The sequence below is a fragment of the Ostrea edulis genome, chromosome 1 (assembly GCF_947568905.1).
Source record: "Ostrea edulis chromosome 1, xbOstEdul1.1, whole genome shotgun sequence".
Classification (NCBI taxonomy): Eukaryota; Metazoa; Mollusca; class Bivalvia; order Ostreida; family Ostreidae; genus Ostrea; species Ostrea edulis.
This window is the reverse complement of record NC_079164.1, coordinates 51,110,191-51,132,690: the sequence shown is the minus strand read 5'-3', so window position 1 is coordinate 51,132,690 and position 22,500 is coordinate 51,110,191. Positions and strand designations below refer to the sequence as shown.

Genomic DNA, 22,500 nt, shown 5'->3' with positions numbered 1-22,500 from the left:
GGGGATCAAAGTTTTACATACAAATATATAGGAAAAATCTTCAAATATCTTCTTCTCGTGAACCATTGGGCCAAAGAAGTTCACATTTACATGAAAGCTTTCTGACATAGTGTAGATTCAAGTTTGCAAAAACTATGGCCTCCAGGGGTAGGTTGGGGCCATAATAAGGACTACGGTTTTACATGCAAATATATATAGAAAGTCTTTTGATATGGACCAAGGTGACTCAGGTGAGCGATGTGGCCCATGGGCCTCTTGTTAAATATAAGCCAAGGTATTAGCTGCTTTTACATTTCAAACAACATTTCGAGACTGAGGCGGTTATTCTGCATCATCCACAAAAGCAAGAACTTTATTTCTATTCTACTAGGGGCCTACTGCTCAGAAATACACAGTCGATCGTTTACATATACAGCTATGAATTAGGTCACTTAATGATGTGGCAGTTTTCAAAATGGACTAGGTCTACATGCTTTTTAGCTGATGGAAAAAGGTGAGATTGTAGGGTATACTAGATATATTTTGAATGCTTGTTTACATGCGTATAGACCTCGGAATGCAGACAATTGATTTATATTGAATGACAAATATTTTTATTACTTTATCGTTGCATTAGTAAAACATGAAGTTCAAATGAGGTGTTTATCAATTTTCTTTTAATCAAATATTACGTATGAAGGTATGTCGTAAAATAATGACCGCAGCATTCCTTTGATCTTTGCAATAACCGTGATAGAATAACTCTTAGGCCGGATCAGTAGAGTCCTGAATTGTCATGTCAAATGATCTGGGTTCAATACTATTAATGTAGTAAGATTGTATGTGACATTATTTAGTGCAATGTTTACTAGTGTAGAATAAAGTTGAATTAATGACTATATTTGACATATTTTAAGGGAATTAGGACATCAAGGCAGTATATGACTGCTATTTACTGCTCCTATTCAATATATGTTTAAAAATGGTGCTCACATGTACCCACTCCATGGCATGATGGGATTCGCTTCACATTCAATGAGAGGTGCAAATTGTAAAGCATTGATGTTGATCCCAATTTACATTGGAATATGATTTGCTCATTTATCATGTGAATGGAAGTGATTCCAATATACATCTTGTGCCAGTTAGAATTGAGACAGAAGTTTGTCCGTCATTTAGTAAGTGATTTATTCAGAGATCCACGGGCATACTATCAACCAACTTTTATTTGCAACAATTTTATTTCGTGATTTGACAGTGACAAACTAGTTTGCAGTGAATAATTTTTGTGACTGAGGTAATCTTCAACAAATATGAGAGACATTAAAGGACTGGTTTTTTGCACGAGAATAAAAGTTGTATTCGACTTTTAATTAGATGCCCCTTTTCATAGATAAATATGAAGGAAAGTTTTAGAGCTACATTCAGTAATTGATGGGAGAAGCAAGTAACAGATTGAGAATAGGTTGTTTATTGGTGTATAAATTTTGTACAGAGCTTGTTCAAAAGCTATAACGTTTATTCAATTAGAACAAAGCACTTCTTTTTTAATAATTGTTTGACTTTTTATTGATAGGAATATATTTTAGCTGTCTGTCACCCTGAGTCCAAGCAAAAACTTCATATAAAGGATTCCAACAGTGATTTGTTAGATGAAGAGACTCTTGAAGATATAGAGATACAGACAGGTGCACACATAACAGTCCATGATAAAATTGTGGAGATTGGAGGATCAGAACTTACTGTTATTTTAGCAATGACTTCTTTAGAAAGTAAAGGAATGGTTGTTGATGATACAGAACCAGATGGAGAAATGGACGAAAAATCAGAGATGCCTCAAAAATCTGCCGCAAAAAACAAGTGGTCTAGCAAAATGGACTCCCAGTTAGAGAGGTTGCTGTGCAATACAACTAAACGTACAGACAGCATATCTATTTCTGACTTTGAGAAAACATCACCTTCAATTAAAATGACAATTTTGAAATGCATGACTGACATGGAAGATGTAAGTGACAATGACTTGTTTCCAAGCAGCAGAGATGGTACTCCATCTTATAAATTACCCATTTACGATGAAAGTGATGAAGACAAAGTAGGAAGCGATTCTGTAGATGGTAAAAGTGTGAAATACTTGATTGATAAATTTACAACAGCTCAGATTTCTCCTTCATCTTCTCCCAAAGCATCAGTTGAAAGTAAAGTAAGTGGATTTCCTGAGGAAAAATATTTCAGGTCCTTTGGAAAGAGTGTTGGATATTCTGAGACAGAAGTAGAAGAAGGATTACAGTTGTGTGATGATAAAACAACACCAGCAGAGTTTCTAGGCATATTGAATAGTGTACAGGAAAAGTTGAAAGAATCAGAGACTAAAGATTTAGCTGAAGAGGCAACAATGGATGTTTCTCAAAATAGCTTCCCACCCCCACCTAATGTGCCTTCCTTATCTTCTACACCAGTTAATGGAAGAAGGAGTCTCCCTAAAGAATACAAGAAAAAGCTGGTAAAGGACTTTAATGAAGAAACAGATGATTTGTCAGTGGAGGAATTAAAAAGAAGAAATGTAGAGAGACAAAAAGTGTTGAAGTCAGCCTTTGAACAGGAGTCTGGGAACACTTCAGAGACAAAATCACCACAGAAAAAGAAAAGAAAGAAAAAGAAAAAGAAGAAAAATACTGATCCAGTGAAGTTCATTGGTGAAGGATCAAAAGAAAACCCAGCCATTGTTTGTAGCTCTGATGATGAAGAGGAGACTCAGGTTATGACTGTGTGGAATGACAAACCGGATCAGGCATCAGACAGTGATGATTGTATGATTGTAGATGAAACATTCCCAGTTACTGACCCTCTGACAGAAAATAACTCAAATCAACCAAGATCTCAGGTACAAAGTCAGCCAAAGCATGGACATACTGATAGATCTTCAAGATTTGATCAACCACCCAGTGATAGAGTTGCCTCATATTCTGCTGATTTTCAGTATACAGACTCAGACAAAGGTGGGGATGAGCCTTGGAGAGTGGTACAAAAACCACATCAGCAATTTTCTAGATTTAATCAACCATCCAAACTGGGTGGTCTTCCGAATCCAGGTGATTTTCAGCACATAGGAAGAGCAGCAAATAATTTGCCTTTATTTCGCTTTGATGTACCTCCCCCACCCTTGAGACAAAATGATGGTATGACGGGGCCAAATGGGCTTTATACAGCAAATCCCAACCCACCACCTTCTGTCACAGCACCTATACTAGGAGCTGGTGCACCCCCTTTTAACCAGCAGAAGAATCTGCGTTATGTTGTGATTGATGGCAGCAATGTGGCAATGTGGTAAGAACATCTTTAAGATTCTGTCATGGTTGCATTTTTTAAGTAATTGTGACAATGTGTTGACATTGTCTTGGAGATTGGTAAAACTTTCTTGCTTGTTGAAAAGACTATTTAGAATAGAGTAATCTAATACTGTAACATATATTGTTGTAATATCTTTCAGTCATGGATGTGGTAAAATATATTCTTGCCGGGGTATTAAGATAGTAATTAACTACTTCCTCCAGAGAGGCCACACTAAGATCACAGCTTTTGTCCCAGAGTGGAGGAAATACAACCCTCGTCCAGAGAACCCCATTCTAGAGCAACGCCTACTTGTTCAAATGCAAGAAGAAGGACATTTGGTCTTCACTCCATCAAGGAGAATCAACAATCGCCTTATAGCAGCTTATGACGATAGGTGGGGATGAATCTTTTGAAATAGTTCATTACATCACTATTGCTAAAGTAATGTAATGTAACAATCACATGCACAGATTAATGAAAGTGTTTATATAGAGAATGTGTTGGATTTGAAAGTGTCATTCACATCTAATCACAAATATCAAATTGTGTTTGCCTCTTGATTTTTACAAAGAAAGTGATAGGCAAAGATTGGTTATCCAATGTATTTCATACAAATTGTTAGGAAATTCTTTTCATACTGATTTTGATGGTGGATTTCTTTATTTACCTAATCAAGACAAGGGTGCACATTAGGTACTTACGATTCAACAGGGAACGCTCTCTCCTCCTAGGCACAGATCCCATCTGTGGTTTTCCCGGGGTCCATGTTTGTCCTTTTTCAATTTGTATAGTTTGTTGGATTTATTAGATTTTATACTGTTCATTATCATCATCTTTTTCATTAGCTAAGCAATTTTGTATGGGAAGGATTTCACAGAAATACTGGTTTAAACTGATGTCTGACATTTTTCAATTGTTGACATTTGTAGGTTAGATTGATGATTTAGTGACCTGAGAAGTACAATATTCTTGGAGCCCAACTCTGTGAATATTTAACTTCCCAGAAAGCTAAATTTCTGACCTCAAAAATTTTAATTATTATTTCATTATATATATGATTGAATAATTCAGTATATCAAAAACGGTACTAGAGCCTATGAAACAATACCAGTTTGGCCATCTTTGTTTACAGCTAGTGTGCAAGACCTTGTTGTGATTAGAGATGCAAGTTTATGTTTATAATTATATAAGTGAGTGATTTAGAACTAAACTTTCAATATGACCAGTTGCTAATTAATGCACATTGTATGAAAATATATGATTTTTAGATTATTTTGGTACAGATCCATTCAATGAAATTGACAATAACACAAATGCACATACATTTTGTACATAAAACTTTCAATTTATTTGTTTATATACATGTATATACAAATTCATACAGTATAATTGACTGCAATATAATTTGTTGTAAAAACTGAAAATGTAGATAGAATATACCAAACTTACTGAAACATCCTTAATCTCCATTTGGCTTTATACTGGATTTTCTTGAATATCCAGAATTTTGATGTAATGATTTAGTTGCATATTTTAAAAAAAAAACACCTTTTTCCTTAGAAGCATCAGGTTCTTCTGTATACAGGTTGTTGAATACATTGTTTGATTGTAGTATAAATGAGTATTTCTGTCTCCTCAGTAGAGAGAAATATCTAAACATGAGGTGTACATTTTGTAATTGATTTGTGTACATGTCTGTTATTTGTTGAGCTTGGTATTGGACTTGTTTTACTGTCATATTCCTGGGATCCAGAATATCATGTTTCTGCAAGTAGTGTAGTATATAGTATGAGTATGCATTAAGTTGATTTAGATATTAGTATGTAAATATAAATAAGTGTATGAAGGACAATCAGGTCTTTCAAAATTCATGGTACGGAAAATTCCATTTTAAAAAAATTTTCAAGAACTTTTTTGTTCATGAATTTTTCTCAACTTTTTATATTATTCATTTACTATCAATTTACATTCAAGCTGTTTAATTTATTTCCAAACAATTTGTAAAATGCCTGGAATATCAATGCATTTGTATGTAGTTACATTTGTATATAATAAAAAAATTAATAAAATACAAACCTAGAGGTTTTTCTGATAGAGGAGTTTGTATTTAACTGCAGATTTGTTTTGGAGCTGGCAGAACGAGAGGAAGGTATTATTGTGTCCAACGACCAGTACAGAGACCTCATGAGGGAAAAGTATAGCTGGAGGAAAATCATTGAAGATAGGTAGGGCAGAGTTGTCAAAGAGTTGTTGGGAGGGGTGTGTATGTGTCAAACATTTGTTACATTCCACCGAAATTGAAATACTCATCCAAAAAAGGGGAGGAAAGCCTTGTCATTGTCATTATAGAGTTTACCTCAATTCGGGGGAATCAAGTGTTTCTTACATACCACAGGATTGATATCTTAGGCATAAGTTACTAGTTGAAGCACGAACACCGGCATACTTACTGAAGCAAATTAACCCTCGCAATGCATTCATGAGGATATGGCTATCATTACAATTTGTAGAGATATCGAAGGCAAAAACAATCAAAGTGTAAGAATCCCAAAGTGTTTATAACTTTTCCATTGGACTAAATGTACTTGGAATATTCACACTTAGTCATGCCTGATTTAGGATAACTAACCACATCTAGGTATGGAACAGTGGCTTTAATATGGCACATTTCCAAGTTATTCCGAGTCTGACATAGACCCATCAGGTGGGGTTTTATGGCACATGTAGTAATAATGGCTTACTTCTTTTAAAATTTCTTATTGACTCATTAAACTGAGTACACAGTAATGGTAAAGGAGTGAGCCTCTATCAAAATTGTGAAATTCATAGCCTCTGAATCCAGGGTTCTGGTATCAGGATATGGAGCTCTATAATTGACCCATGTTGTGACAATGTGTTATTTCTTTTAAAATTTTTAGGGGGGGGGGGGGCATATTGTTTTTGTCCTGTCTGTCATTCTGTCTGAAACTTTGACATTGCTAATACCTTTTGAACTGTAAGTGATAGAGTTTTGACATTTCACATCTGTGGGTACCAACATTTTTATTCGTTCGCGGGGGTATATAGGAATCACTCTGTCTGTCTGTCCATCTGTCTGTCTGTGCAGATTCGTGTCCGGGCCATAACTTCTTTGTTCTTTGACATAGGCATACCATATTTGGCACACAGGTGGATCACCATGAGACGATGTGTCGAGTATCTTCATGACCTCTATATGACCTTGACCTCAAGGTCAAAATTAAAGGTTTTTTACAATGGATTCGTGTCCGGGCCATAACTTCTTTGTTCTTTGACATAGGCATACCATATTTGACACATGAGTGTATCACCATGATACGATGTGTCGGATACCTTCATGACCTCTATATGACTTATCTAGTGAGAAAGAAAAAAAACCAATGCATTTTTTAAAAAAAAATCTTTTATACCAGAACATGTAGCATACAAATTACGTTCACAGCAGTAGCTACTGCCATCAAATTATAAAAGATGTTATAGAGGAATCACCATGAATATCTTCATGTGATTCTACCTTTTGTTCATCTCTCCAACTTTGTATGCAGGCAACAACTTTGTAATAAAGAGACATTGGAAGCTCAAACTTATGATCTGGTGATGTGTAATGATTGACCACAAAATCTGAAGCCCATTCCATTTGATGATGCATTCATTCCACCATTGACACTCCCATATACAAACAGGATTATTACTTAGTTGACCGTTAAGGCCAATGGGCTTCTTGTTTCATCTTCTATGTAAATACATGTATACATTGTGTGAGTATCTGTTTTATCTTCTATGTAAATACATGTATACATTGTGTGAGTATCTGTTTTATCTTCTATGTAAATACATGTATACATTGTGTGAGTATCTGTTTTATCTTCTATATAAATACATGTATACATTGTGTGTCCCTTTCGTTTTATCATCTATGTAAATTCTAATTTTTGTGATTTTCGTAAATATAGAAAAAAAAGTTTGTTTTGAAAGTATTTTTGTAATTGGTTTATAAGTGAATGTTGATCTATATAATATAGGATTACCTGCTATGCATTTATTGCCCAGCTGAGGTGATTAAGTTTATGACAATATTTACTTTAGTATCATTAGACCCACAATGGCTACTGGTGATCTGAACGTCTTGTGGACTGCTTCCGCTTTATTATCAAAAACAACCGGGCAATGTACTTGTTAGTTTGCAGTTTGTCGATAAAATTTAGGAAAATGTTACATGATTGTTTTCTTTCTATACAAATATTTTTTGATAATACATGTATGTCATACCATTCAAATGCTTGCAGCTGTAATATGTGTGTGTCATAAGATGCAAATCTTCAACAATATACATGTAGTTATAATTACTGTGAAGGAATCAAGCAATTTATCACACTTTTCAATTTTGTATATTGTAGACTTCTGCTGTTTTCATTTGTTGGAGATAATTTTATGCCTCCATTTGATCCTTTGGGAAGAAATGGCCCAACATTAGATCAGTTTTTGTGTATGCCAGAAAACAGAAAACGGTTTGTAAACATGTGAATTTCAATTTCTGAAAGTTCTATTCCTGCAAAGATAATACTTATATCATACTTTCATATCAAATACTGAAAATTCATAAACCAATTTGTTGTGTTACCCTCAGAATTAGCAACAGATTTGGAAATGGGTAACACAACAATGATGTCATATGTGTGTATCAAGCAAATACAGTTCGCCATATATTTATAAACTTTTCTCAAAACGGCAGGTGTACGTCTGAAAAGAACTGAATAAACATGTCAATTAATGCTTGTGTCCAAGTAGGATGGATTGAAAACAACAAACAACACAGATTTAATAAATAACAAAAAAAATTAGGATTAGGACTCTAAGTACGAAACAAACAATATAGAGGATTAGGACTTTTAGTACCAAACAAACAATATAGAGGATTAGGACTCTTAGTACCCAACAAACAATATAGAGGATTAGGACTAAACAATAAAGAGGATTAGGAACCAAACAATATAGAGGATTAGGACTCTTAGTACCCAACAAACAATATAGAGGATTAGGACTAAACAATATAGAGGATTAGGAACCAAACAAACAATATAGAGAATTAGGAACCAAACAAACAATATAGAGGATTAGGAACCAAACAAACAATATAGAGGATTAGGACTCTTAGTACCCAACAAACAATATAGAGGATTAGGAACCAAACAAACAATATAGAGGATTAGGACTCTTAGTACATGTACAAAACAAGCAATATAGAGGATTAGGACTCTTAGTACAAAACAAACAATATAGAGGATTAGGACTCTTAGTACCAAACAAACAATATAGAGGATTAGGACTCTTAGTACCAAACAAACAATATAGAGGATTAGGACTCTTAGTACAAAACAAACAATATAGAGGATTAGGACTCTTAGTACCAAACAAACAATATAGAGGATGGGGAATCTTTTTCAAAGCTTTCTTATTGAGACAAACAAAGGAGGAGAGTTTTTTGGGACAAGGGGGACATGAATTGTAAATCCCAGGACTCCTGCAACTCTGATGCCTTAGAGGCAAAACCTGCCAAAAATTTACCAATTTTTAAAAATCTCAAATCTATGCACAGTCATTTAGAGCTGGAAGACCTCTACCAACATTGTAAATTTCATGATCCTTGAGGTAGGGGTTCTGACTCCAGGGCAGGACCATACTTGTCATGTAGTGTTTATTTGTAAATCATTTAAATAACATCTTCAATGCTATTGATACAAATGGATATTTAAATGTCTATCATTTGAAAGATTTCTTATTTAATTTTGCTGATACATGTACTATAATATCCACAGGGTTTTGACACAATCTTAGCAAACTGGTATATATAATATATATACCAATATACCAGTTTGCTTAGATTGTTTCAAAACCTTGTGAAAATCTGAGAAAAGCAGAAAGGGATGTAACAAAATTTTAAATTGTGCAACCCCAGGGTTTTGACTGTAAGTTGGGTCCAAAATAGTCATGTAGTGTTAATACATGTATAACATATAATATTTTATTATGTAGAATCCTTCATCAGTATTGGCATGCACTTTTGAGGGCAATTGTGTGGGGTTTTTTTTAAAGAAAATATCTTGTTGGCTCTGACACCTGGTAGTGAGTTTTTCCTGATCACTTTTTGTCTGGTATCCGTTTGTCTGTGTGTAAACATTTTACATTTTTGACCTTTTTCTCCAGAACTGCTGGGTCAAATTCCAAAAAACTTAGCACAAAGCATCCTTTAGTAAAGGGCTTTCAGTTTATTCAAATGAAGGGCCAGATCCCCTTCAAAGGGGGAGATAATAATGAAAACGCAAAAATAGGATGGGGTCATTTAAAAATCTTTTCAAGAAGCACTGGGCCAGAAATGGTGCAAATTCAAATTTGTAGAGGTAGAGTGGGGCCACAATAGGGATCAAAGTTTTACATGCAAATATATAGGGAAAATCTTCTCAAGAATCACTGGGCCAGAAAAGTTAAGATTTATATGAAAACTTCCTGACATATTGAAGATTCAAGTTTGTTAAAGTCATGGCTCCTTGACGTCGGGTGGGGCTACAATAGGGGATCAAAGTTTTACATGTGAATATATAGGGAAAATCTTTAAAAATCTTCTCAAGAACCATTGGGTCAGAAAAGTTGAAGTTCCTGACATAGTGCAGATTCAAGTTTGTTAAAATCATGACCCCCAGAGGTAGGATAGGGCCACAATAGTGGATTAATGTTTTACACATGAATACATTGTATATAGGGAAAATCTTTAAAAATCTTCTTCTCAAAAACAAATGTGCCAGAAAAATGAAAATTTACATGAAAGCTTCTTGATGTGTAGTAATTCCAAGTTGTGCAAATCATGGTCCCCGGGGACAGGGTGAGACCACAATGGGAATCAAAGTTTTATATTCAGATATATTGGAAATTTTTTTTTAACAATCTTCTTCCAAGAACCACTGCATCAGAAAAGTGGAAATTTACGTGAAAGCTTTCTGATATAGAGTAAATTCAAGTTTGTTCAAATCATGATCCCTTGGGGTAGGGTGGAGCCACATTAGGGGATCAAAGTGTTATATGCTAAAAATACCTTTTGAACTATTCAAACTAGGGCTTTCATATTTTGTATATACATTCTTTATGGCAAGAACTTTCATGTGATGTAGTGGTGTGTGATCTTGTGACCTTGACCTACTTTTAATTAAAATCTGACCTATTCAATATCTCCTGAACTATTTAAGGTAGATTTTTTATATTTTGTATATAAATTTCTAATGCAAAGACCTTTCATTTCATATATCCTTTGACCTTGAACTCAGAGTTTGACCTAAACTATACTCTTTATGGCAAGACCTTGTGACACAATGATGTTTGATCTTTTGACATTGGAGTTTGACCTACTTTTTGAGAGAAAAAACCCTGACCTATTCAATATTTCCTGAACTATTTAAGGTAGGGCTTTCATATTTTGTATATAGGTTCTTTATGGTAAGACCTTGTTATACTTTAGTGTTTGACCTTGTGATTTTGACCTGGAAGTTTGACCTACTTTTAGTAAAAATCTGATCTATTCAATATTCCTGAACTATTATTTAAGATAGAGCTTTTATGTTTTGTATATAGATTTCTTATGGCTTGTATATAGATTTCTTATGGCAAGGTCTTTTATATCATACCATGAATTAGGACCTTGTGGCCTTGGTCTTATCCAAAACAGCAAGATCGTGTTAGTCATATTGATGTTGAAGCAGCTCTTGTGTTCTGTGAATTCATTTTCAGTTACATTGTTATCCTTTGGGGTTCGGTTGGGGCCACAATATGGGTTCAAAATATTCATGGGAGTAAAAATTGACAAAAAGTCTTTGAAAAATCACAACAGCTGAACAACGGCAGCGCCAAGGTGAGGCTCATGGGCCTCTTGCTGTTTGCCCACAAAAACTTTAACCTTGGCCATAACTTTTGAATAGATGGTGATAGGGTTACCATACTCCTTGTGACAAGACCTTTCTTTTTTTCGTTTCAAAGTTTTGACCTTAGAGTGTGGCCAAACTGGGACATCAGTATTTCACAAACACATTTTGCTTTTTTAGGCACACTGTTCCATATTATCAAGAGAGAAACCCACAGATTAATGCATGGAATGCTGGGAAAAGGCAGTGTGACAATTTTAACTCCAGACAATCAGGGCAGGCATACCAAAGGCCCCCTCTACAAGCATGGGTCAGACCTCAGCATGCACCTCCACAGAGACAGTATGACAATAATCAAGCTCAACAGGGAGGGCGAGGAAAAGGAGGAGGAAGATCTAACAATCCTCCAAAGCCACAGAAGTCTGAACCTGTACGGAGTAAAGCTAAATCAAAGGAGATAGAGGAACAGCTCAAGGCAATATTTCCAGAGAACGGAGATAAGATCAGTGAAATTCTCCAAAATCATCGTTGCGAGACTGATTTGGAGAAATTGTCAAATTATTTGATGAATGCTGTTTTCTCTTCATAAGGAGTTAGTCTGTGAGAGTGTGTGGTTGCTGGTACATAGAATTAATAGATACATGTAATATTTCTAGTCAGCTGTTAATCTGACATATTGTAAATGACTATTGCATTGATAAATTTATAACATTGAAGTCAAAGGTCAATGTTTTAATTTAAAAGGGCAACTTTGTCACATATCATATGGTAATAAAACAAATTTATAGGAGTTTAATCCTTGAAATTACACATAAATAGTCTCTCTCACCAAATTAATGACAAGGTCATCCACTCATATAAGGTAACTGGATGGCATCTTTTATATTGTGATGTAGCACTGGAACTTTGTAAGAAGAGTCATTTCATGTTTCATCTTTGTAAAAAGCATATATCAAGTAGATATAACTTATAGTTGGAGACATCAGTTCACAAATTCTCTTGTTCTTTTAGGCTGCAGTTTATCAACAATCAAGCATCCTCATTCAGTGTACTGGTAGATTCATGTTAAGATTGGGGTTTTGAGTTTGTTAAGAAATTCACTAAAGAATTCTTAAGAGAACAATGTGATGAATTATTATGTAGTGTAAATTCAAGTTGTTTCAACCATTACTGCCAAAGCCATAATATGGGTTAGTTTGTTCAGGATTCTTACTTAATTGATTTTTCGAAATATTTTGTGGTAATTTCCTTTTCAAAAACAAGGGAGCACATTTTGACAAATTCACATGCAAATTGATATTTAGTGTATAATTAAGTTTATATGTTTGATTGTACCTGGAGCAGTGGTAAGGCCACGAAAGGGGTTGAAAGTTATTTATAGGAATGTCTCAAGAATGTACAAGCTAGATTTTGCTAACATTTAAGCTTTACTTGATCAGTTCAAGGTCACTTTCAGTGAAAGGAATTGCATTTCCTCTGTTGAGCACATGATTTAACTCCTTTATATAGATGAAGAGAGGCCCAGATATTCTGTACATTCAAAACATAGTAAATGAAGACTAATTATTCCTATTGCAATGATATCTAATCTAACTATCATAAATACAGTATTCAGTCATACCCTTGTTCATCTTCCTGAGTCAAGGCTTTCTCATTCACTCTGCTTCATATAAATGTCAGAAACCCGTGACTCGGGGAAGAAGAGTTTATGATATAAACATTTCTAGAATCTAAATGCAAATAGTTTGCACATTATATAATCCCACTACATTTTTAGTATATGATGCAATTGTTGAGTTCATATGTTGTACATATTTTGAAGGCTTTGGTCATGATCGACTTTGAATAGCTTGAGACATGTTTTGCATTCCAGCTATTTTGTAAAAGTCTCGCTGTATATACTTTTTATTATGGTATGCTTAACAAAATGTGCAATGTTTGGTTTTGATATACAATAAATATATCTAAATGTTGCATTATCATGATTTATATATGCGTCACCAGTGGTCTTAGGGCCAATCTGTCCGTCATTTTAGCACAGCTTTAATCTTGCTAACTTCTTACATGGTGACCTGAAAGGTCATAGTTACATTTGCCGCTATTGAACCAAGCTTTGAGGTACTATGTTTCACAAACTGATCTTGTAATCTGTTGGCATGACTTTGATAATTGAAATTATATTAAAGAAGGTAGCCAAGTACACCAAGACTTATACTTTTTATGACACTATGTCGCAAGATGGCGATTTAAATGTTTTGTGAAATTCTTTGTATCAATAGATTTGTTTGTCTATCATCACATCTCATCTTAGAGACGCATCACATCAAAGTATTGGGTTAGTAACCTGCAGATCTAGAGTTCACTCATGGAAATAATTTTTTTAAAATTGAGTTTTTTATCCAAAATTGCATATTTTATGTCACCTGAGTGAACTCGAGTGACCTATTTCAATTGGTTAGCATCCGTCATGCATTAACAATTGAACATAACTTCTTGATAATTTTTCACATTTGGTATGAAGCATCTTTGGGACAAAGGGTGACATAAATTGTAATTTAAATAGCATCTTCTTTAGTGCTATTGATACTAAATTGAAACTAAATGGATATTTAGAATAAGCAGATAGTCATTAACCAATATCGTAATCCCAATTGTAAGGGTTTTGGTATCGGGGTGGAATTAAAATGGTGAGTGATTAAAAGTGTCAACTGAAATGATTTTCAAATAAATTTAGCTAAAAACATTCCCAAAATGTTTTCTCATAAAAATAATTTTGGTTTCAACCATCCAGGTAAATTCAACATCATTGATTTCAACCTGGTAAATTTTTTGTATGAGTTCTCTGCCCTTTAGTGGAACCTGATATTTGGGACTCCTGCACACTTAGGGGCAGGGCAAAAATTGACCAATATTCAAAAATCTTCTCTACCACCACATACCTTTAAGAAAAGCTAAATGCATAGTGGTGTAGAGCAGAAAGGCCTTTATTAAAATTGTAATTTCAGGATCCCCTTGGAAAAGTATCCGACTCCAGACCAGGGGCAAACTTTGTATATTTAGTGTACATGTGTAAAATATTTAAATCTTCTTAATGTTATTGATATTAAATTGTTACTAAATATATATTTAGAAGGAGTAGGTAGTCCTTCACCAAAATGGAAATTTCATGATCCCAGGGAGTAAGAGTTTTGGTTCCTAGGTGAGGCCAAAATAATTACATGTTTAGTGAATATTTTCTTTATCATTTGAAAGATTTCTTTAAGTCTACTGATACATAACATTATAAAAACTAAATGCATATTTACGAAAAGCAGAAGAGAATATACTGAAATAGTGAACTTCGCAACCCCAGGGTTTTGACTATAGGATAGGTCCAGATTAGTTGTATCGTGTTAATGTTATGTATTATATTATGTAAAGCCTTTCATCAGTAGACACTTTTGGGGGCATTGAAGTTTTAAGGAGGAACTCTACATCATAATGACTGACTTCCATTTTACACATGTCAAATGAAAATATGAATTTCAGCAATATTAGTCTAGTTCTTTCAGATTTAATTGCCTTGCTAAGTAGCTCAGTAGGTTAGCACGTCGACTGCCAATCTAATTAAAATCAGACTTCTTAGATCTGCGTCGTATACTCTATTGTAGCGATTGTGAGCGTATTCTAGGATCTGATTTTAATTAGATAGGTCGACTGCAGATCGTGGGTTCAAGTTCAGCAGGGGTTTTAATTTTTTTTTCAGATTGCTTTCTATTAAAACTGCAATATTTTTAACTAAAAGTAAATTTGAAAGATTTCAATTTCAAAATATTGCTGTACAAATCCTCCACTTTTCATCCATATCAAATTTTTCTGGTGTAGCATTCCTCCTTAAGAACACATCTTGTTTTATACTGTTGCTGAATATTAGAATTTAGATATTCAGAACAGAAAATTATGTTTCCCCTCTTCCAGGGGGAGACGTTGAGTATTATTTTTGTTCTTTCTGTCCGTCCGCCCATCACAAAATCTTGTGAACGCTTCTCCTACATGTATATAGCTTATCAGATAAACTTGAAACTTTGTTCAATGCTTCATTGCCATATGTAAAATGTGCATATTATCAGGATGCGAGGATCCATTTATTCTCCTATATGGCCTATCTAATAGAAGGGGATTCAACTTTGTTCAAATGAAGGACCATTCCCCTTACAAGGGGGAGATAATCACAAAAAGGCAAAAAATGGGGTGGGGTCATTTAAAAGTCTTCTCAAAAGAACCACTGTGCCAGAAAAGTACAAATTTACATGAAAGCTTCCTTACATAGTACAGATTCAAGTTTGTTAAAACCATGGCCTCCAGGGAGTAGGATGGGGTCACAATGGCTGATCAGAGTTTTACATGCAAATATATAGGGAAAACCTCTAAAATTCTTCTCCAGAACCACTTGACCAATTTCAACCAAACTTGGCATAAAGCATCCTTAGCACAAGTTTCTTCAAATGAGGGGCCATACCCCTCTTCAAGGGGAGATAATTAAATAATGATTTTTAGTGGTTACCTTTGGGGGAAAATTTCTGAACCAAGGTGCTGGTATAATCATTGTTTTCCTCAAGGTTGTGTGTTGCTAAGAACTGCTGCTCAAGTGAGCAATATGGCCATGGGCCTCTTGTATTTCAATCTGATGAAAAACAAGGAAGATGTATTTTAAAAAGAATTATGAATTCTCTTAATATAGCTATTCATAAAATTTAAATAATACACAGAATTGTGTATCCTATTGGTGTCTTTCTTTGTGTCAACTTTAATCAAAATCTGAAGAAAATTGTAGGAGATGAATTTGAAACGATTCTTTACATATGTACGGAGGAATAACTTCCCTATGCATGAGCTCTTCTAGTCTTTGACCAATAGAGTTATAGAGAAATGCACTCCGATTTCTTTAAATAAAACAATTTATTGGTCAACCAATGAAACATATCACATTTCATTAAAAATATCTATGATCAATCCAGAGGTCTGCTAAATAATACAAAACCAATTTAATTCAAATCCGATCTTCTCTAATCTGATACTCTATGCTTTTCCAGCGATTAGAAAAGATCGAATTTTAATTAGATTGATACAAAACAACACAATTTTTGTATAACATAAACTACTGAGAGTAAATTACCCTGTAGTGGTAACAGAGAACTGCAAATGCAAGTGCCATATTTTGCAATCTGCAAATAATATTCTCTTAAACATTAACAAATAACACAAAATATATGCATGAATAATTCAACCATTCTTTACTGAATGTCAACATTCAGCACACACTCTATAAAAAAAATTGACTTGTACACAAAACTTACTTGAACAGCCAAGACCCTATAGTAAATTATCATGGTACAGTTTCAATCAATTTACTGTCATCATCTACTACAACCAAACTTAAACCAAATGAAAAAAAAAATAAAACAAATGAAATTTCATTGCAATATGCATGTTTATACTTTCCTACAACATTTTGAATGTGAATAATTCTCGTATAATCAAAATACATAGTCTCTGAAATAATACCTCTCTTATTACCCTTTAAAAGGATACAGGGGAAAATGTAATGATTAACAAATGATCGACAATATTGCTTACCAAATATATATTGTACTGCATAAGGATACATTTTCTCACAAATTGATATGACAAAATGTATACTAGTTTTTTTCAAAAGAAATTTCCCAAGTATTCCAATGTAAAATTGTAAACCTTATTTTTGTGGTCCCAAAAGTTTATACATTACATGTGTATACTTGCATATTAATTGACAATCTGTACTTTCATTCATATTTGCCCAAGGACTCTTTGTTATAAAACAGTAATAAGTTTCATTGAAAGAGTTTGAAATGGTTATGAAGAGGATGTTTATCAATAAAATTCAATGGACAAAATTTGATCTACAAAATAAATCATGCAGCTTCACAAATGCAGTGGGAGTGGAATTAATATTTGGTGTTCTGTCACCCACAAAGAGAGATGGTGTCTTTTCAGCAAAATTTTCAGAAAATGATGCCCAGACACAAGTTTTCCTATCAAGTATCTGAAAAATAGAAGCCTGCTATATGAATTTTATAGTAATAGGTAAATATCAGTACATCAACCTAATCATTAAAACAAAAAAATCTGACAGAAAATGGAAAATAGTACCATTAAATGAACCTTATATACACATGTACCGTAAATACATGCATTAAACACATTTGATTTGTTACTTTTGTAGGTAAACAATGATAGTAAAACTAGAAATGAACAAAAACATAAGAAACACTGGCTAAAGCATTTTTACACCACATGTATTCGAGGATGGGAGACTTTTTAACGTTGTGTATTGAGAGTTTTGGGTTTATAGACAGGTGCATTTGAGTGAGGGAGGGGTGGATTTCCAAGGATGATGTCCGCTGCTTTTTCAGCAATCATAATTGTGGGTCCATTCAAGTTTCCACTGACAACACTTGGCATAATAGAAGCATCAACAACCCGTAGGCCTTCTATACCATACACACGTGTCCTAGAATCGACAACAGCCATGTTATCCGTCTCTGATCCCATCTTGCAAGTGCAGGAAGGATGATATGCACTGTCGGCCATATTTCGATTATACTCGTCTATCTGCTGATCAGTCTGGACACCGTCCCCTGGAGCTATCTCAGGACCTCTGTAGGGATCAAATGCTTTCTGCTGAAAAATTTCTCTTGTTAGCTTAATGCTGTCTCTCATTTCACGTATATCAAATTCAGTTGTTAGATAGTTTGCAACTAATCGAGGGTGTTCTTTGGGATCTCTGGATTTAAGCTTAATGTATCCTCTGCTCGTGGGACGCATTGGACCAACATGAGCTTGGTAGGCATGTCTATCTCCTGCTTTCCTTCCATGATCATTGACAGTCGAGGGAAGGAAATGGTACTGAATATTTGGATGTTCAACTCCCGCCTCACTGCGTATGAATCCTCCTGCTTCCAAGTGAGCAGTAGCCCCATCCCCTGTTTGCCTAAGGAACCACTCCAGACCTATTTTAATCATCACATGAGGAAATTTCCACTGTGCTTTATAAAGTGTAATGGGTTGTTTGCATTCTTGTTGAACGTACACCTCCAAGTGATCCTGCAGGTTTTCACCCACTCCTGGAAGATGCTGAACAATGGGAATATCCAATTTCTTCAGATCTTCTGCATTTCCAACTCCTGAAAGCATGAGCAGCTGTGGGGAATTGATTGCACCACCACTGAGTATGATTTCTTCTCCATATACAGTCTTGATATTGGAGTTACTTTCATATTCTACTCCTATTGCCCTCTTCCCATCAAATATAATTCGTTTTGTAAGAGCATTGTTCTGTGTTGACAAGTTTGTTCTTTCTTTGATAATGGGATGTAGATAGCCCGCTGCAGCACTGCATCTCTTGCCTTTTCCAATTGTCATGTCCATCCATCCAAATCCTTCTTGCTGGTAGCCATTCATATCATCTGTGTATGGATACCCCGATTGTACTCCTGCATCTATAAATGCTTGAAACAATGGATTATTAGTCTTTCCCCTGGATACTTGCAGTGGGCCTTCACCACCTCTGTAGTCATCCGCTCCTAATTCATGGCACTGGGCTTTACGAAAGTATGGTAGACAGTCGGCATACGACCAGCCCTTAGCTCCTTCCTTCTCCCACCTATCATAGTCTAAGGCATGGCCTCGAATATAGACCATTGCATTGAGGGCTGAAGACCCTCCCCAAACTCGCCCTCTGGGCCAATACATAATGCGGTTATTCATGCCCTTCTCTGGTTCAGTATGGTAATACCAATTGTACTTGTCATCACATAAATTATACATTAAAGCAGCCGGCATGTATATCTTCCATGAATCCCAACGCCACAAGTCCCTAGGCCCGGCCTCAAGAAGCAGAACTCTTTTAGTAGAGTCGGCACTCAGACGATTTGCTAGTGTGCAACCTGCAGAACCAGCACCAACAATGATGTAATCATATTTTTCTTGGTCTGTAGCTATATGTACCAAGCGATGACTTGATGTGCTAAAATGTCTATGAGGCAGATGCAAGGAAGATGCAGAAGATGAAGATGAAAAGCTTCTGGCAAATATTTTCCTACCTGACTCCTGAGTTTTTTGTGTTGACTCAGTCTTTGCAGAATTTCCTTTTTGAAGAATGATATTGGAAATATTTCCTATGCTAGAAACAACATGGTCTGCAAATAGCTTCAACTGTTCTTCTGAGCCTACACCGGATAAAACTCCAATTTTTTGCATGACAAAAGCTGACTGTCCCATCTGAAGATCCCCCACTGAATCTCCAACAACTACAGTTTTAGATGGACTTACTTTCAGTTCATCACATATCAACAAAGCATTATGCGCAGAAGGACGAGGCTGAGAAATTGGATCATCTCCACACATCAACATGTCAGTGTATTCAATTAACCCCAAATTCATCAGGTCTGAAATGACAAATTCCCTCGGTTCTGCAGTATTAATAGCAATTTTGATTCCATTTCGCTTTAGTTCTTGAAACATCCCCTTGATATCAGAACACAGTGGTGTTGGCTGAGATTGCAGTATGAAGTCGGCTTCCTTCCATATCTGGTTAACAATCATAACTGCTTCCTGGAAGAATATTCCTTCTTGTCTTAAGGCCCCCACTACAGCTCCTTTGGCATCTGAAATTGTGCCTTCTGACAAGACACCATGCATCACTCGAGTTGCATCTTCATTCAAGCCCAACAATTTGTTTACTTTTTCTGACAGGTTTAATCCAGTCATCTGCTCCAATCTATGCAAATAAATAAAATCTTTAAAACACAGAAATCTAATGTTGAAGATTTGATTTATGCATTTTATCGAAATATGCAATTCATAGAAATAAATCTATCCTAATGAGACCTATACCCCCTATGAGACACATTTAAAGCAGTTCATATTCAAAAAAGAGGCCCATGGACCACATCGTTCACACGAGTCACCTTGGCTCATATTCAAAGATTTTTCCTATTCACATGTAAAACTTTGATCCCTATTGTGGCCCCAACCTACTCCTGGAGGCCATGATTGTTACAAAATTGAATCTGCACTATGTCATGAAGCTTTCATGTAAATGTAAACTTCCTTGGCCAGTGATTTTTAAGAAGATTTTTAATGATTTTCCCTATATATTTGTATGTAAAAGTTTGATCCCTACTGTGGCCCCATCTTACCCCTGGAGACCATGATTTTTAAAAAATTCAATCTGCACTATGTCAGGAAGCTTTTGTGCAAAAGTAAATTTCTTTAACCTAATGGTTCTTAAAGAGAATTTTTTTAAAGATTTTTTCTATTTATTAGTTATGTAAAATTTTGATCTCCCACTGTGGCCCCATCCTAACCCTAGGGGTCATGAATTTCACAAACTTGAATCTGCACTATGTCAGGAAGCTTTCATGTAAATCTCAGTTTTTCTGACTCAGTGGTTCTTGAGAAGAAGATTTTTCAAGATTTTCCCTATATATTTGTATGTAAAACTTTGATTCCTTATTGTCGCCTCATCTTAATCCCGGGAGTCATGACTTTAACAAACTTGAATCTGCACTATGTCAGAAAGCTTTCATGTAAATTTTCACTTTCCTGGCCCAGTAGTTTTTGAGAAGATTTTAAAGATTTTCCCTATATATTTGTATATAAAACTTTGATCCCCTATTGTGGCCCCATCCAAACCCCGGGGGCCATGATTTTAACAAACTTGAATCTGCACTATGTCTGGAAGTTTTCATGTAAATTTCAGCTCTTCTGGTCCAGTGGTTCTTGAGAAGAAGATTTTTAAATGACTCCACCCTATTTTTGCATTTTTGTGATTATCTCCCCTTTGAAGGGGGCATGGCCCTTCATTTGAACAAGCTTGAAAGCGCTTCACCCAAGGATGCTTTTTGCCAAGTTTGGTTGAAATTGGCCCAGTGGTTCTGGAGAAGTCGAAAATGTGAAAAGTTTACAGACAGACGACGGACAAAGCTCACTTGATCTTTCAGCTCAGGTGAGTTAAAATCCCATCCTATTTCTAATATGCCTAATTATATACCTTTGAAAAGAGGTTAGGTACTTCATTAGAAAAAATTTGAATCCCCTTCTTTAAAAGATGCTTTATGCCACATGATTCTTGAAATGTTGAAAATGTTACAATTTTACAGACAAATAATGCACAATTTCTGATCAGAAAAGCTTTCAGCTCAGATAAGCTTATAAATCTTGAAATAGCCATAACCATGATAACTGTCTAAAAACTGAACAAGTCAATCTGAAAATGCTAAGTGCATAGGTTACATGGTATATATATATATATTTTTAAAAATTTGGGGGAAATTAAATCAATCATGCCAAAGATAATCTACAAATTAAATGAAAAATGTCTACATTTGTTTGCTGGGGAAACAATAATGATGCAAATCTCTTGTACAAGAATATTAATACATGTATGCAAATTACCTTTCAAATTTTTATTTCGCGTACAAGATATTTTTTTAAACTATCATAATCACCTTGAGCAGAGAAATTCCACAAATTTTGGATATTTCCTATGAATACAGATGAGCGTTCCATGAAGATCAAAAATCACCAAATCTGTCGGTACTTTCTTGGTGACGGTTATAGGAGTATCATGTTTAGTAGAATCCACCAAAATCCTTTCTAATGGGGAATATGCATAACAGCTCTTCCATTCCTCCAAGGGTAAAATCAGAGGTAAAATATCTTCAATATCATTGACCACATGATCCGCATGAGGCAGTAAATCCCCCGTCTGGCCCACCCCACTAAGAACTCCCACACTCCATCCCAGCTTGGCAGACTTTCCCAGAAGCATGTCTGTTTTAGTATCCCCCACCATTACTGCATCTGATGGATCGATGCCTAATTTCTTGCAGATTTGCAGGGCATTGTGTGGAGCAGGTTTTGGTTCTGTACCAGGATCATCTCCACATATGACGTGTTCAAAATACTCCGTTAGTCCTAGTTCCTCTAGAGAAGCATTTGTACCTTTTCGATTGTCAGAAGTAATGAGAGCAATTTTCACATTGTTTTTCTTAAGGATTTTAAAGAGGGTCTCTAAGTCTCCAAGCTTTTTCATTTCCTCTGGATTTCCTGCATTTCCCTCCAACCACACTGTGTCTAAAATTTCCCTGACCTCTGATTCTTCCATTCCTTCCCCAACCAACATCTTAGTCATTTCATCCTGTGTCATAGATATCAATATCATTAACATCTTAGTCATTTCATC

General features: G+C 35.2%; 2 protein-coding genes across 3 annotated transcripts in view; one reads left to right on the top strand and one right to left on the bottom strand.

Moving 5' to 3' along the window:
* LOC125650927 (NEDD4-binding protein 1-like) overlaps positions 1-13,207 on the top strand; it is a 20,052-nt gene extending 6,845 nt beyond the window's left edge. For both annotated transcript variants that reach the window (XM_048879501.2, XM_048879510.2), the window contains exons 2-6: positions 1,556-3,303; positions 3,467-3,703; positions 5,427-5,534; positions 7,725-7,835; positions 11,415-13,207. In XM_048879501.2, coding sequence (XP_048735458.2) covers positions 1,556-3,303; positions 3,467-3,703; positions 5,427-5,534; positions 7,725-7,835; positions 11,415-11,823 — 2,613 coding nt within the window. In that variant the 3' untranslated portion in view covers positions 11,824-13,207. The remainder of the gene's footprint in view (positions 1-1,555; positions 3,304-3,466; positions 3,704-5,426; positions 5,535-7,724; positions 7,836-11,414) is intronic.
* Positions 13,208-16,153: 2,946 nt separating this feature from the next.
* Positions 16,154-22,500, bottom strand: part of LOC125650901 (uncharacterized) — an 18,055-nt gene continuing 11,708 nt past the window's right edge. Inside the window, exons 5-6 of the mRNA XM_048879479.2 lie at positions 21,764-22,455; positions 16,154-20,031 (exon numbers count right to left, since the gene is read on the bottom strand). Coding sequence (XP_048735436.2) covers positions 17,571-20,031; positions 21,764-22,455 — 3,153 coding nt within the window. The 3' untranslated portion in view covers positions 16,154-17,570. The remainder of the gene's footprint in view (positions 20,032-21,763; positions 22,456-22,500) is intronic.